The sequence below is a fragment of the Salmo salar genome, chromosome ssa24 (genome assembly GCF_905237065.1).
Source record: "Salmo salar chromosome ssa24, Ssal_v3.1, whole genome shotgun sequence".
Classification (NCBI taxonomy): domain Eukaryota; kingdom Metazoa; phylum Chordata; class Actinopteri; order Salmoniformes; family Salmonidae; genus Salmo; species Salmo salar.
Window position 1 is genome coordinate 10,006,217 of NC_059465.1, and position 14,033 is coordinate 10,020,249.

Genomic DNA, 14,033 nt, shown 5'->3' on the forward strand with positions numbered 1-14,033 from the left:
CCCTAGCCCTCACCCTCCGATCCAACAGGTCCCAGATGTGCTCAATGGGATTGAGATCCGGGCTCCTCGCTGGTCATGGCAGAACACTGACATTCCTGTCTTGCAGGAAATCACGCACAGAAAGAGCAGTATGGCATTGTCAAGCCTGCAGGAAGGGTACCACATGAGAGAGGAGGATGTCTTCCCTGTAATGCACAGCGTTGTGATTGCCTGCAATGATAAGCTCAGTCCGATGATGCTGTGACACACCGCCCCAGACCATGATGGACCCTCCAACTCCAAATCGATCCCGCTCCAAAGTACAGGCCTCGGTGTAACGCTCATTCCTTCGACGATAAACGTGAATCCGACCCTCACCCCTGGTGAGACAAAACCGTGACTCGTCTGTGAAGAGCACTTTTTGCCAGTCCTGTCTGGTCCAGCGACGGTGGGTTTGTGCCCATAGACGACGTTGTTGCCGGTAATGTCTGGTGAGGACCTGCCTTACATCAGGCCTACAAGCCCTCAGTCCAGCCTCTCTCAGCCTATTGCGGACAGTCTGAGCACTGATGGAGGGATTGTGCGTTCCTGGTGTAACTCGGGCAGTTGTTGCCATCCTGTACCTGTCCCACAGGTGTGATGTTCAGAGGTACCGATCCTGTGTAGGTGTTGTTACACATGGCCTGCCACGACGAGGATGATCAGCTGTCCGTCCTGTCTCTCTGTAGCGCTGTCTTAGGCATCTCACAGTACGACATTGCAATTTATTGCCCTGGCCACATCTGCAGTCCTCATGCCTCCTTGCAGCATGCCTAAGGCACGTTCACGCAGATGAACAGGGACCCTGGGCATCTTTCATTTGGCGTTTTTCCACAGTCAGTAGAAAGGCCTCTTCAGTGTCCTAAGTTTTCATAACTGTGACCTTAATTGCCTACCGTCTGTAAGCTGTTAGTGTCTTAACAACGTTCCACAGGTGCATGTTCATTAATGATGTATGGTTCATTAAACAAGCATGGGAAACAGTGTTTAATCCCTTTACAATGAAGATCTATGAAGTTATTGGATTTTTACGAATTATCTTTGAAAGACAGGGTCCTGAAAAAGGGCCGTTTCTTTTTTTGCTGAGTTTAAATTCATCCAAACTTAGTTTGTAGTCAAACACGGACTTACTTTCCTAATGTCGTCTAGGCAGTTGATTTCTGGTGAGAGCCCACCATGTACACACAGGAACTGTTGGTTGAGGAGAGCAGCGAGTGGCAGGCAGTCAAAGGCTTCCATGCAGGCATCGTACACGCGCTCTGAGTACTTGATCTTACCTAAACATGGAACAGGGGATTCACATAAGATATGGTTCACTATCACTTTCAGAGAGCATCTACTTGCGCTTGCTAAACTCTTGATGAAATGAGGCAGTACCACTTCAATTGTAACCAAGGTCAAACTAAGCTTCACTACATGCCAGGTTTTTTCTGCATAAGTGAAAGTGTAAAAAAATATATATATATTTAATACATTTTCGGGATTGGAAAACAATTTCAGTGTAAACTTTATGACTAAAATCATATGTAGAAAATATAATGGACATAGATACATAGTGTACAAAACATTAGGAACACCTTCCTAATATTACGATTTTTTTGCCCATAGAAGAGCCTCAATTCGTTGGGCATGGACTCTACAAGGTGTCGAAAGCGTTCCACAGGGATGCTGGCCCCGACTCCAATGCTTTCCACAGACGTGTAAAGTTGGCTGGATGTCCTTTGGCTGGTGGACCATTCTTGACACACACAGGAAACTGTTGAGCGTGAAAAACACAGCAGCATTGCGGTTCTTCACAAACTCAAACCGGTGCGCCTGAATTCAGAAGTATTGATTTTGTTATAATGTTTAAGCATTGAATTGCAGAAAAAATTGCTTTAAAACTGCAACATTTTCTCTCAGCTCCATGGCAAAATGTGTAGAATTGCAAAAAGTTTGCTTTAAAAACACAGAAATTCTCTCCACAGCCAAGATGGGGGCATCAATAATTGGGGCTGACTGCGGCCAATTGCCCCCACCCACCACCTAAGCCACTTTTTGATCCAGAAAAACCATGCATGCCAAAATAACTGCTAGGGAATCATCTCAATTAGCTATAGCCTGGGTTTTCAGAGGGTGTTGTGGTTTTGGTTTGTGGCTCCCACATTCGTCATTTGGGCCTGGTAACCTATATGTTTTCAACCACTACCTCCACAGTTACTAGCTACTCCGCAGGGGATGTCGTGTCCTCCTAAGTGATTGCTTAAGCTTCTTTTAATTCAGGCCTAATAGACAACTTTTATCAGATTTGTGAAAGACAAGTTACACACACTGACCAGATGAAAGCCCCACCCGAGAAATCAGGAGCGCGATACGTTTTCTTGGGCCCAAAACCACAGCCCGCCTTAGAGCATGGAAGGTCCGCACCATGTTTGAAACTTCAAAAGACAAGATAATCCATCCACCTGACAGGTGTGGCATATCAATAAACAACATGATCATTACACAGGTGCACCTTGTGCTAAGGACAATAAAAGGCCACTCCGAAATGTGCAGTTTTGTCACACAACACAATGCCACAGATTGGCATGCTGACTGCAGGAATGTCCACAGGAGCAGTTGCCAGAGAATTGAATGTTAATTTCTTTACCAAAAGTCGCCTCCAACGTCATTTTAGAGAATTTGGTCCAACCCGCCTCACAACCGCAGACAACATGTAACCTCCACATCCGGCTTCTTCACCTGCAGGATCGTCTGAGACCAGTCACCCAGACGGCCGATGAAACTGAGGAGTATTTCTGTCTGTAATAAAGCCCTTTTGTGGGGGAAAAACGTATTCTGATCGGCTATGCCGGTCTCCCACCCATGGCTGCACCCCTGCCCAGTCGTGTGAAATCCATAGATTAGGACCGAATTAATTTATTTAAATTGATTGATTTCCTTATATGAACTGTAACTCAGTAAAATAATAGAAATTGTTGCGTTTATATTTTTATTCAGTATAGATGAGAAGGCTGGGCAAAAAACTGCTGAGCGCAAAATCCCCCAGGCTGATTGTGCGAGCACAGCAAGAATACAAGACCATGGACAAAGACGTAAAATTAGTGGTTGAAGGGATAAGAGAGCCTTTGTCCAGGAATTGGCCTGTAAGGCAGAACAAGCTGCAGTAAGAGGAGAACTAAGCACTGTATATAAGATCACAAGACAGCTCTGTGGCCAAGTTAGCAACCACACAATGCCAGTCAAAGACAAGGTAAAATGTTAACAACCAAAGAGGAACAAACTGCAAGATGGGTCCAGCACTTTGAAGAGGTCCTCAACTGGCCAAAGCCTAATGATCCAGCAGACCCACCACCCTCGGATGAGATTGATGGGAAAGACACCGACCCACCAGTTGAAGCAGAGGTCCAAGCAGCCATCAAGGCTATGAAGAGTGGCAAAGCACCAGGGATTCTCTCAGCAGGCTGAGCTACTTAAAGCTGATGTCAACACAGCTACCAAAGTGCTGACTGATCTCTTTAGCAAGATGTGGGAGCCACAAGACTGGAAAATAAAGCCTTATCGTCAAACTGCCAAAGATCGGAAACCTCAGCGAATGTGACAACTGGAGAGTTATAACACTTGTTTCTACCCACAGCAAACTCTTCGGTGGACATTCCTGCAGTCAGCATGCCAATTGCATGCTCCCTCAAAACTTGAGACATCTGTGGCATTGTGCCGTGTGACCAAACTGCACATTTTAGAGTGGCCTATTGTCCCCAGCACAAGGTGCACCTGTGAAATGATCATGCTGTTTAATCAGCTTCTTGATATGCCACACCTGTCAGGTGGATGGATTATCTTGGCAAAGGAGAAATGCTCACTAACAGGGATGTAAACAAATGTGCGCAACATTTGAGAGAAGCTTTTTGTGTGTGTGTATCGAAAATGTATTTTATTTCAGCTCATTAAACGAACACTACAGGTTGTGTTTATATTTTTGTTCAGCACCTAGTGCTGGACAGGGGCCATTCTCATTGAGAGCTCAAGGAAAGCAAGATAATATGTGAGTCCCTGGGGTGAGAGAGAGTAGCATTCAAACTATTCCAAGGTAGGGAAGGGAGAGAGCACGGCACTGCAGCGCACTCCATTCATTTGGCCTTAAGGGTTTGAAGTCAGTATGGAACTCATGCTTCCTGATATGGTTAAAATGTTCAGAGGCCTTTCTAGCAACACAGAAGTTAATTTAGCAGTCTTGCAATAGCCTTGCACAAACCCAAAGGCTGAAAAACCAACCAAAACAACAACAGTCAAACAGCAAGTCTCTTTGAAATACTAGGGCTAGATAATAGCCAAGCTAATTTAATCTACAGCTAAAGATGTAACCGATCAAGTGAAAAAGCCATGTATCTCCCCAAGGTGCATAAAGGACCCAGAGCTAAACTGTTGTCAGTTACACGAACTCCTGGCTGCGTAAGAAGGACATCCGTGGAGGAGAAATAATAAGGTCCTGAAAGATGTGGGTGGACCGGGATGGATCAGTACTGCTGTTACGAGACCAGGCTTTAGTAACAACAGACAGACACGGACTGACTGGGCTCAACGGTTAGGCGCAGTCTGTGTCCCAAATGGCACCCGTAGGGCTCGGGTCAGAAGCAGTGCACTACATAAGGAATAGGGTGCCATTTAGAACACGTCCAGTGTCTTAAGACCTGTCACTTCTCAAAATGCCTGAGAAACATACCGGCACACACACTCTCTCTCCGGTGGTGTTCCAGGTCATCTTTTTTCAGATGATCCGATCTCACAACACCTGGAGAAACATCCCAAGAAACCACATTAACATGATCTAGAAATCTTCGGCTGTGCAGGGTGACTGCTAAACGACGACCTGGAACGCCACCTAAATCTAAAGCAGGAGGGAAGCAGTCCATTTCTTACAGTATGTTGACTTTCATCCTGAAGAAAAGAGCAACACTTATCAGTGGCGCCATCTGTTGCTTAATGCTAACTGCCTCTGTCAGCCGAGCGCTTCTCAATTAGTTTAAATGCATGCTAATGAATGCATTCATTATAAACTAATTAGACCAAAGCATCTTTCTTTCCAATAGGTTCTTCCCATTCAAATGCCGTTTGCCAATGTTGTTGCTGCCTCTCCTGTCCGCCAAAGTAAGGTTTGTTTCTTTGATGAGGTTTGCATACTAATGCCTCACACCTGTGCCGCCTCTTGAATGCACAGCGATAAGTGTTCACGCACACATACCCATACGCGTGCACAAACATACACCTTGTGGGTGTGTCAGCTCTCTTTCATTGTGTGTAACTGTCTGAATAACGACATCTGCATGGCTGGCTGCTCTCCATGCCTCAGCAGCTCGCCGTCTGGCTGCACCATGAAGAGGAGACGTGGTCTCTATGCACGATGGATAAAGACATCTGAACAATGAGATGTTACTATTGGGAACTGTGACTGACAGGTTTCCTGATCCTGATGTGTCATAGTAGTGGGAGGCTGTTCAATCAGGGAGACGGGCACAGGCAGGGAGGGGTCTGTCTGTCTGTCTCTTTGTGCCCGCGTGGGTGTGCGTGCGTGCGTACGCGCGCGCGTGTGTCTGTCTCTGCGAATGACTCCATCTCTCTGTCTGAGTGTCTGTTTATCTCTTGGTTTGTCTGTCTGTCACTGAACGCTTGCTAAGCTCATCAGCCACAAATAATACTGCACTATCATAAGAGCATCAATAAGCCACAGAGCTAGGGGGAAGAATGTCCCCTTCAAGTATGTACTTTGTCTGTTTGCAGAGTAGGGCCAAGTCTGCTTCTCTAGGTTGCAGAGGGCCTTTGATCTCTAAGTAGTACCCTACGGTGTTGCATCACATTAGGCTCGCCCTCATTGGTGTGACATATCATGCCGCAGTGACAGTATACTTACATTCCTGTTTGAAGGTGAAGTACTCCGTGAGGTGCCGGCACTCGTGGTTCCCTCGCAGGAGGAAGAGTGTGGTCGGGTGATTGATCTTGAGTGACCAGAGGTACAGCACACACTGAGAGGAGAGAGCCAGAGAGCGAGTGAGGGACACAAGGCAACCAGGGCATGAATGTCAAGCACACAACCCCAACATAGATTCTGAATGCCCAACATGAATTATAAAATCACAAATCTCCACACAAAATAAACGTTTACATTCTGTTGAGGCTGAGAAGGTCAAAACCCACAAAATGATAGAAGAACCACAGGACCAGGCCCCCCAGATTGTAAGGACGAGGAGAATTGTCAACTGTAACAGGTGGTTTAAAACAGATACGCCCCAGCCCAAGGTTTGCCTACACCTCTTCAACCAACCAGATGGCCTGTGTCTACAGTACACTGCAAAAATAAAAACAATAAAACAGCGCATTAAAACTGGCGTCGTATCCACAAAGTGCCTAAGAGTAGAAATTGGTTGTAAGTGCTGAGAATAAAGACTTTACACCTATCCTTATGGGTAAAAATAAAAGCTATACATTAAGCTTATTCAGTCATAAGAGTCCCATCTAGGCGATAGATACTGTATTTAGGACACCTCATGAGCAGTTAAGCGTTACTGTACCAGCAGGTGTCTTGAAAATAGAAAAATGCAGCGAGTCAGTGGTTTGTGTGCCACACGCAATTGCTTTGGAGTTGTTAAAGGGACAATTTAGCCATTTTTTATCGCAATATCGAATAATTTCAGGGTAACAATTAAGTACCTTAGTGTTATTATTTTTTTATTAAAATGGTTAAAAATAGCTTCTTAGCAAAGAGCAATTTCTTAAGCAAGAATTTTGCTACAAGTGGGAAGAGGACTCCTGCGGGTTCTCATTTGGTTGTTATCAGTTGTGTACAGGCAACTGTCTCGTGAGCGCTGAGCAGCAGCCAAAACGAGCAGTCGCTAGGCTACTCACACGCAGAGCGTCTGTATCGCATTAGTGGAAACAAAGACTTCAGGGAATATCTTCTGGTTTTGACTATAACAAGTGACTTTTCGTTGCAGGTTAGGAGAATTAACGAGGTAGGTTGGGATAATTAGGTTAAGGTTAGGAGAAGGTTAGGATTAGCTAAAATTGTCTCCAACGCGACTCGAAAGTATCTATCTACAACCAGGCTGCGCATAAAAATTTGCATGGGTCGGAAGTGATTTTTATCAGGATGGGACAGACAAGTACGCGAAAAAGTTTGACAGGACAAGATGGACAATAATTAATTTTCACTCCTGTGTCAACCTCTGGGAGTGGTCTGAGTGATGGGCCTAATTGGACAAGCCTAATGAGAGGGATATGTAATCAGGAAGCTCTGATATTGGCAGAGGTTTGAAACAGACAGGCCAAAACTCCATCCCACCAAAACAGGCTGAAATTTCAGGTATTTTCCAACAGCTCTTACACTAAAACGGTATTATCATAATTTCACTGTATTATTCCAACCTACATTTCCACACTGAGTACACCAAACATTAGGAACACCTTCCTAATATTGAGTTGCGCACCTTTTGCTCTCAGAACAGCCCTTAATTCATCAAGGCATGGACTCTACAAGGTGTCCTACATGCTGGCCCATTTTGACTCCAATGCTTCCCACAGTTGTGTCAAGTTGGCTGGATGTCCTTTGGGTGGTGAACCATTCTTGATACACACATAAAGAACAGTTGAGCGTGAGAAAACGTGCAGCCTTGCAGATCTTGACACAAACCGGTACGCCTGGCACCTACTACCATACCCCGTTCAAAAGGCACTTAAATATTTTGTCTTGACCATTCACCCTTTGAATGGCACACAATCCATCTCAATTCTCACATGGCTTAAAAATCCTTAATTAACCTGTCTCCTCCCCTTCATCTACACTGATTGAAGTCTAACAAGAGACATCAATAAGGGATCATATCTTTCACCTGGACTCACCTGGTCAGTCTATCATTCTTAATGTTTTGTATACTCAATGTATATAAAACTAAGGTAAATCACATTTTTGACTGCACTGGGCCTTTAAAATTATGTTTTGATATTTCTATATATGATTAAGCCATAAATATTCTAGATCTATATGCAACAACAGTATCTCTTGCACTTTGACAACTATTTCACAAGGGCTATTTCACATTATATGCAATGTTGTATGCAACATTATCAGCTAGTGACTTGATGTTAATGTGTTGATATAACAGTAAGTCGAAATTCTGCTTTTAACAACCATCAGAATAGCTAAAAAAATATATTTTTTAAGTTATGCCAACATACTGTCTTTGTCAATAATTAAGAGTAGGCAAAGTGATTATGTCAGGTGAAAATGATCAAATGTTCAAAGGGCCAGTGCTGTCGAAAACATGATTTTCATGTGTTTTAAATATATTTCCACACTATGAGGTTGGACTAGTATGTGAAATTATGAAAAGTATGATAATGCCCTTTTAGTGTAAGAACTGTTTATTTGAAAAGACCGCCTGAAACCGCAGCCTGTTTTGGTGGGATGGAGTTCTGGCCTGCTAGTGACATCACCCGGCGGTAAAATGAGTTAATAGACCGATATGAAAGAGTTCCAAACCGCTCGGCCAATAACAGCTAGTTTCCCCCTCCCCACCCAGACCACTACCAGACAGTCCTAGCAACATTTTTGCTTGAGAAATTGGTCTTTGCTAAGAAGCTATTTTTGTTTCTTTTTTACCATTTCAATTGAAAACAAAATCACAGTAAGGTACTTAATTGTTACCCAAAAAATTATTTGATATTGAGATAAAAACAACTGCATTGGACCTTTAACCATTGCCAAATTTGATGTAGTCACATTTACCGTGGTTGTCTGAAGTGTGCTATAGAGTTCCCAGCTGGCGATGCCTCATCACAATTGGTTATTCCCCATGATTTGCAACAATGCCAATGAGCATCATCACAATCTTTCCTTTGCCTCAAACTACAGTGATTACCATCTGCGATACACTTTTATGAGTTGATTTTACTCCTGGCTCCGAGTTTGTCTGGGCAGTGTCTTAACATTGTCCTAAAACCTACTCGGAGATGTTTTAATTTTTTTTGGTCAAAACAGGTTTTAACAGGATTCCAAGGACCTTTTTTGCGCTGCTTTGTGGCTACGGGCCCAGGTCTCCTCTGAAAAGCAACAACAAACTAGTCACTCTCTCCCCGTTTAGGGCTCTCAATGGGAGAGGATAAAAAAACACCAGATTCAATCAAAATTAATTTATCCTCAGACACTCTTTGATGCAGTACCCAAATAGAGTTCGGGCCGCATTTAATGTGTGACGACAATATGAAAAGCGGGCTACATTTACAATCCAAATGAGAATGCTTCCCCTTCCACTTTCCAGCCTCAGACGACAGACAAACAAGGTAGCAGCACTCATTAGCCTCCACTTGGCTTGCCACTCTGTCTCCCTCTCTCTCAGCCCACTCACTCTTCATCCTCTACTTTAAAATACAGCCAGGCAGGGACACAACCAGAGCCCTACATTATGTCCTGAGAACAGGATGCCAAGGCAACCAAGGCCAGCAGGTGTCCATTCAAATAATACACAATAGAGAAGTGGGCATTGCGCTACCCATAATTCCGGAGTTCCTAGGAAGGATGGGGTGTTACGGAGCTGAGAAGTGCAGGTAGGGACTTGGGATTGTTTGTCATCATGCCAACTCCTTGTCATTCTTTGGCTTGTCAAACATGGGTTAACAATGACTAGGGGACTGGTGACCATGGGGAGAGGTTCAGGCCAGGGAGGGAGCCAGGGTGAGGAGAGGGGCAGTTTAGAGTCAGTGAAAGGACCTCTAGTCTGAGTGAGGGCCTTTGAGTGGAGTGCCTCAGGCTGAAGGGCGATTTAATGAGTCTCTCCCCCTCTCCCCCCCTCTCTCCTCTCTCCCTCCCTGCCTGCGTGCGTGCGTTGAGCGGGGGAGGCAGACAAAGGCAGCAGAACAGCACGTTGTGTGTCAGACACAAGTGGCTGCTACCTCCCTCACCTCAAAACACACACACACTTCACTTCAGCCTGAGACAGCAGTGTGCTGCCTGGGGGTGGCTGGAGACTGGGAGGGGTCCATAGGTTAGAGCACTTTCCTGCATCAAAGAGGGAGAAAGGAATGAGGAGGCGGTGAGGCAAAGGAGGGCCAACAGGAGAATCAAATGGATGGCTCACACATCCTCAATTTAGACCGAGCAAATGTCTGGCCTGAAATGGTAATGCTACCTACCTTCTACGAAAGGATAAGGTCAATCTTTCCATTTTTGGCCTTCATATGGAACTAGAACACAGGTTTCTGAGCCCATTTCCACAAAATCAATCTGGGTGTACAGATACAAGTAACTGCTAAAATAAAGAACATACCAACAAGTGCCTTAACAGGGCGTTGGGGCACCACGAGCCAGTACAGCTTCAATGCACCTTGGCATAGATTCTACAAGTGTCTTGAACTCTGTGCGACACCATTCTCCATGAGAAATTCCATCATTTGGTGTTTGGTTGATGGAAAATGATGTCTCTGGCGCCGCTCCAGAATCGCCTGCATTTAATTGGGTTGAGATCTGGTGACAGACTGCCATGGCATACGGTTTACATCGTTTTCATGCTCATCAAACCATTCAGTGACCATTCATGCCCTGTGGACAGGGGCATTGTCATCCTATGGGGGCATAGCCTGGTAGCCAAAATAATGACTCTAAGCATGATGGGATGTTAACTGCTTAATTAACTCAGGAACCACACCTGTATGGAAGGACCTGCTTTCAATATACTTTGTATCCTTTATTTACTCAAGTATCCATTATTCTGGCAATTACGTGTAGAGCTCACCATGTGTCTCTCTATTCCATATGTAGTGCACTACTTTTGACCAGAGCCCTATGAGCCCTGGTCAAAAGTAGTGCACTACATAGGGGAAAAGGGTGCAATTTGGGACGCACCCACCCATAAATCCAGTGAGTTATGCTGTGGTCCACCTCTGGCCCACGTCCAATGGTAGATCTCATTACTGGCCTAGTCAACACACTGGTTTAATTTACGCAGCACATCAAAGAGAGCTTCTCTTTGCCAGTCCTTCTAGGAGGGCAAGGCACTGGCAGTACCCTCCTCCTTACCCCTAGACTAAGGCACAGTCGGTCATCATACTAGCAGATATTTGATGTGTAACAGAAAGCACATGTCATTTCATTCTTGTCATTTTAACCAGGATAGTCAACTAAGTAACACTTGCCACTGTTAGGGCCCTATAAAATCTGTGTTGCAGAGAACGTGGACAGAGTCAAGACATTAAAACTGAATTTTAATTCATACATTTTCCCAAGTTTATCATAAGACATGAACAAAATACATAGTATTTTACTTCAACTTTGTGAAGAGGACACAGCACATGAATCCCCCAGTCTGTTTGTCTACTACTTTGTGTAGCCTATAGCGATGATGCTATTTTAATGTCTATCGTCTTCTGGTAGATGGAAAGGTTCCCAAAAACATTCTCAATTAAATGATAACTACAAAGTAGCCTATGCCTACCTGGCAGAACGATATCATGATTATTTGCATCAATCCAGTGGCCATTTGGTTTGCAAACTCTGCAATCACAAGCGCTACAGAAACACTGCTAACCAAACAGTCTCTGGCTGGTGCTCAGTTGCAATAAAAGGTTAACACCTAAAATAAAAAATGTCTGATTTTTCACAGACCTCAAAAGTGGTCTCCTGATGTGGTTTAAGCATTGTTGTGGATTTGAACATCCACTTTTGTTGTTTTTCTAGTGTGATTTTGGAAATTCGGGAAAAACAGAACAAAGTCGGCAAAATAAAATAGATTTTAATAGGGCCTTACACTGTTTTCCTGGGAGTAAAGTGAAAATCAAGTGAACACCAAACAACGCAGGCTTGACTACACAATAAGCGTTTCAAAAACTTTTTGGTGAGTGAAATGAGCCTTGATTTTTACAGGCACATAACTCCATTGTGATTCCAGAGGAGTCATGGATGGACATTAGCCTACCTATTTCCTGTGAGTCCTGTCTGGTTATGAGGAGAAGAGAACATTTAATCTAGAATAGCTGATCAATGGCCCAGGAGTCACCCGTCATTCCCTATGCTCTTTCACCGACACCTTTTCATCTGTGACATTTCACCTATCGCCTCCCATCAAAAGCCCCCCAGAACCACAGACAAAGCAGGTCGATGCTTAGCCCAGTTAGCCGTCCAGGCCCTATGGCCCTGTTGACTCTTCCATTCAACCCCCCTCAGCCCTATAGCCCCGTCGGATCTTCCATTCAACACCCACAGGTCAAAACTCAGCCAGCCCAGTTCTGCACCCTGAGGACCAGTCAAACTCTGCAGAATTTTGTATTTGATACCAGGTTTAGTATCACGATACTCGATACCATTACAATACTCAAAACCAAAAAAGCAGGCTTATTAGCCAAAGTCACAGAATGGTGCTTGAGCCAGACAGATCTTTTGAGTTGAATATCATTACATTTGAAATGTATGATTTAAAAAAAAATTTATGCATTAATTAATCAATTACACAATAATAAAATCAATATGACTTTGTTGTTTACCAATCTAACTACATAACGGTAATCACTTATTTGAATGGTACATCTCTAATGATAAAAACTCAGTAAATCAAGCTGTAGGCCAGCCTAGGCCTATTCACAATACAGGTGTGAGTACATGTATTGAGATATTGAGCTCGTTTAGGCAGATTTCATGGGCTATAGATGAAACCCAATCTGTTTCCTTTCCATTTGGGTCTTATTTATTATACTGATCAACAAGATTTGCATAGATGACGCAATCTCTTATTTTATGAAAGTGTGCACTCTCATATTCACACATGCAGTCAGTTCGAGGCTCGGACAAAGCTCATCTTGAAAGGTAGAGACGCGAGGCAGGGGAGACTAAGTGAATCAATAAAGTTTTTGGTGACAATCAGCTTTAAAAATCAGCAATATTTTGCTGATACTAGGTTAGTGAATTGATGTTAGCTTCAGCTGTATGCAAGCAAGGAAAGTTAGCCTACAAAGCTGGATGCTACCTGTATCTTCTTGCATTAAGTGTTCTAGCCTGTAATGGATATGCTTGTGTGAACACTAATTCAATTTTTTTTAAATGACACGCAGCGTTACATTATTCAAGTGTGTTAACTGCAGCATAAGTGTTGAATGTGAATCAGCCCAGACTCCCAGTGAGTGCAGTGGTTCATCAGGACAAGCTAGAGATAGCAACGACTAAGAGGAGCAGGCACAATGCACTCGCTAGGATTGAATATTTTCCCAGTATTTTACAAATGTTCCATCCCGACAATTAATCACTTTTCTCCCGGGTAACCCTCTATTCCTGCCAAAACCCAAAGTGTCATTCTAAAGCATATAAATAGGCCTGTCTGGATTTGATTAGAGCTTTGATATAAAATTCAAGCCTGATGTTAACTGAGCCTGATGAGCCATACAATAAATACATTTTATGAGCCCTACATTAAAATACATTTAATGAGCCCAAGCCCCAAAAAATACCAAATGATTGTGCCGTTATCCAATAATACATTACCAGTCAAAAGTTGTAGAACACCTACTCATTCAAGGGTTTTTCTTTATTTTTACTATTTTCTACATAGTAGAATAATAGTGAAGACATCAAAACCATGAAATAACACATATGGAATTATGTAGTAACCAAAAAAAAGTGTTAAACAATTCAAAATATATATTATATTTGGGATTCTTCAAATAGCCACCCTTTGCCTTGATGACAGCTTGGCATTCTCTCAACCAGCTTCATGAGGTAGTCACCTGGAATGCATTTCAATTCAAAAGGTGTGCTTTCTTCAAATTTAATTTGTGTAATTTCTTTCCTTCTTAATGTGTTTGAGCCAATCAGTTGTGTTGTGACAAGGTGGGGGAGTATACAGAAGATGGTATTTTACCAAATAGTTCTAAGTCCATATTATGGCAAGAACAGCTCAAATAAGCAGAGAGAAACAACAGTCTATCATTACTTTAAGACATGAAGGTCAGTCAATACGGAACATTTCAAGAACGTTGAAAGTTTCTTCAAGTGCAGTCGCAAT

The 14,033-nt window shown here is 43.4% G+C and overlaps 1 protein-coding gene across 5 annotated transcripts in view; it reads right to left on the reverse strand.

Moving 5' to 3' along the window:
* Positions 1-14,033, reverse strand: part of LOC106585124 (serine/threonine-protein phosphatase 2B catalytic subunit gamma isoform) — a 70,996-nt gene that overhangs the window by 19,828 nt on the left and 37,135 nt on the right. For all 5 annotated transcript variants that reach the window (XM_014170980.2, XM_014170981.2, XM_014170979.2 and 2 more), the window contains exons 4-5: positions 5,906-6,017; positions 1,150-1,295 (exon numbers count right to left, since the gene is read on the reverse strand). In XM_014170980.2, coding sequence (XP_014026455.1) covers positions 1,150-1,295; positions 5,906-6,017 — 258 coding nt within the window. The remainder of the gene's footprint in view (positions 1-1,149; positions 1,296-5,905; positions 6,018-14,033) is intronic.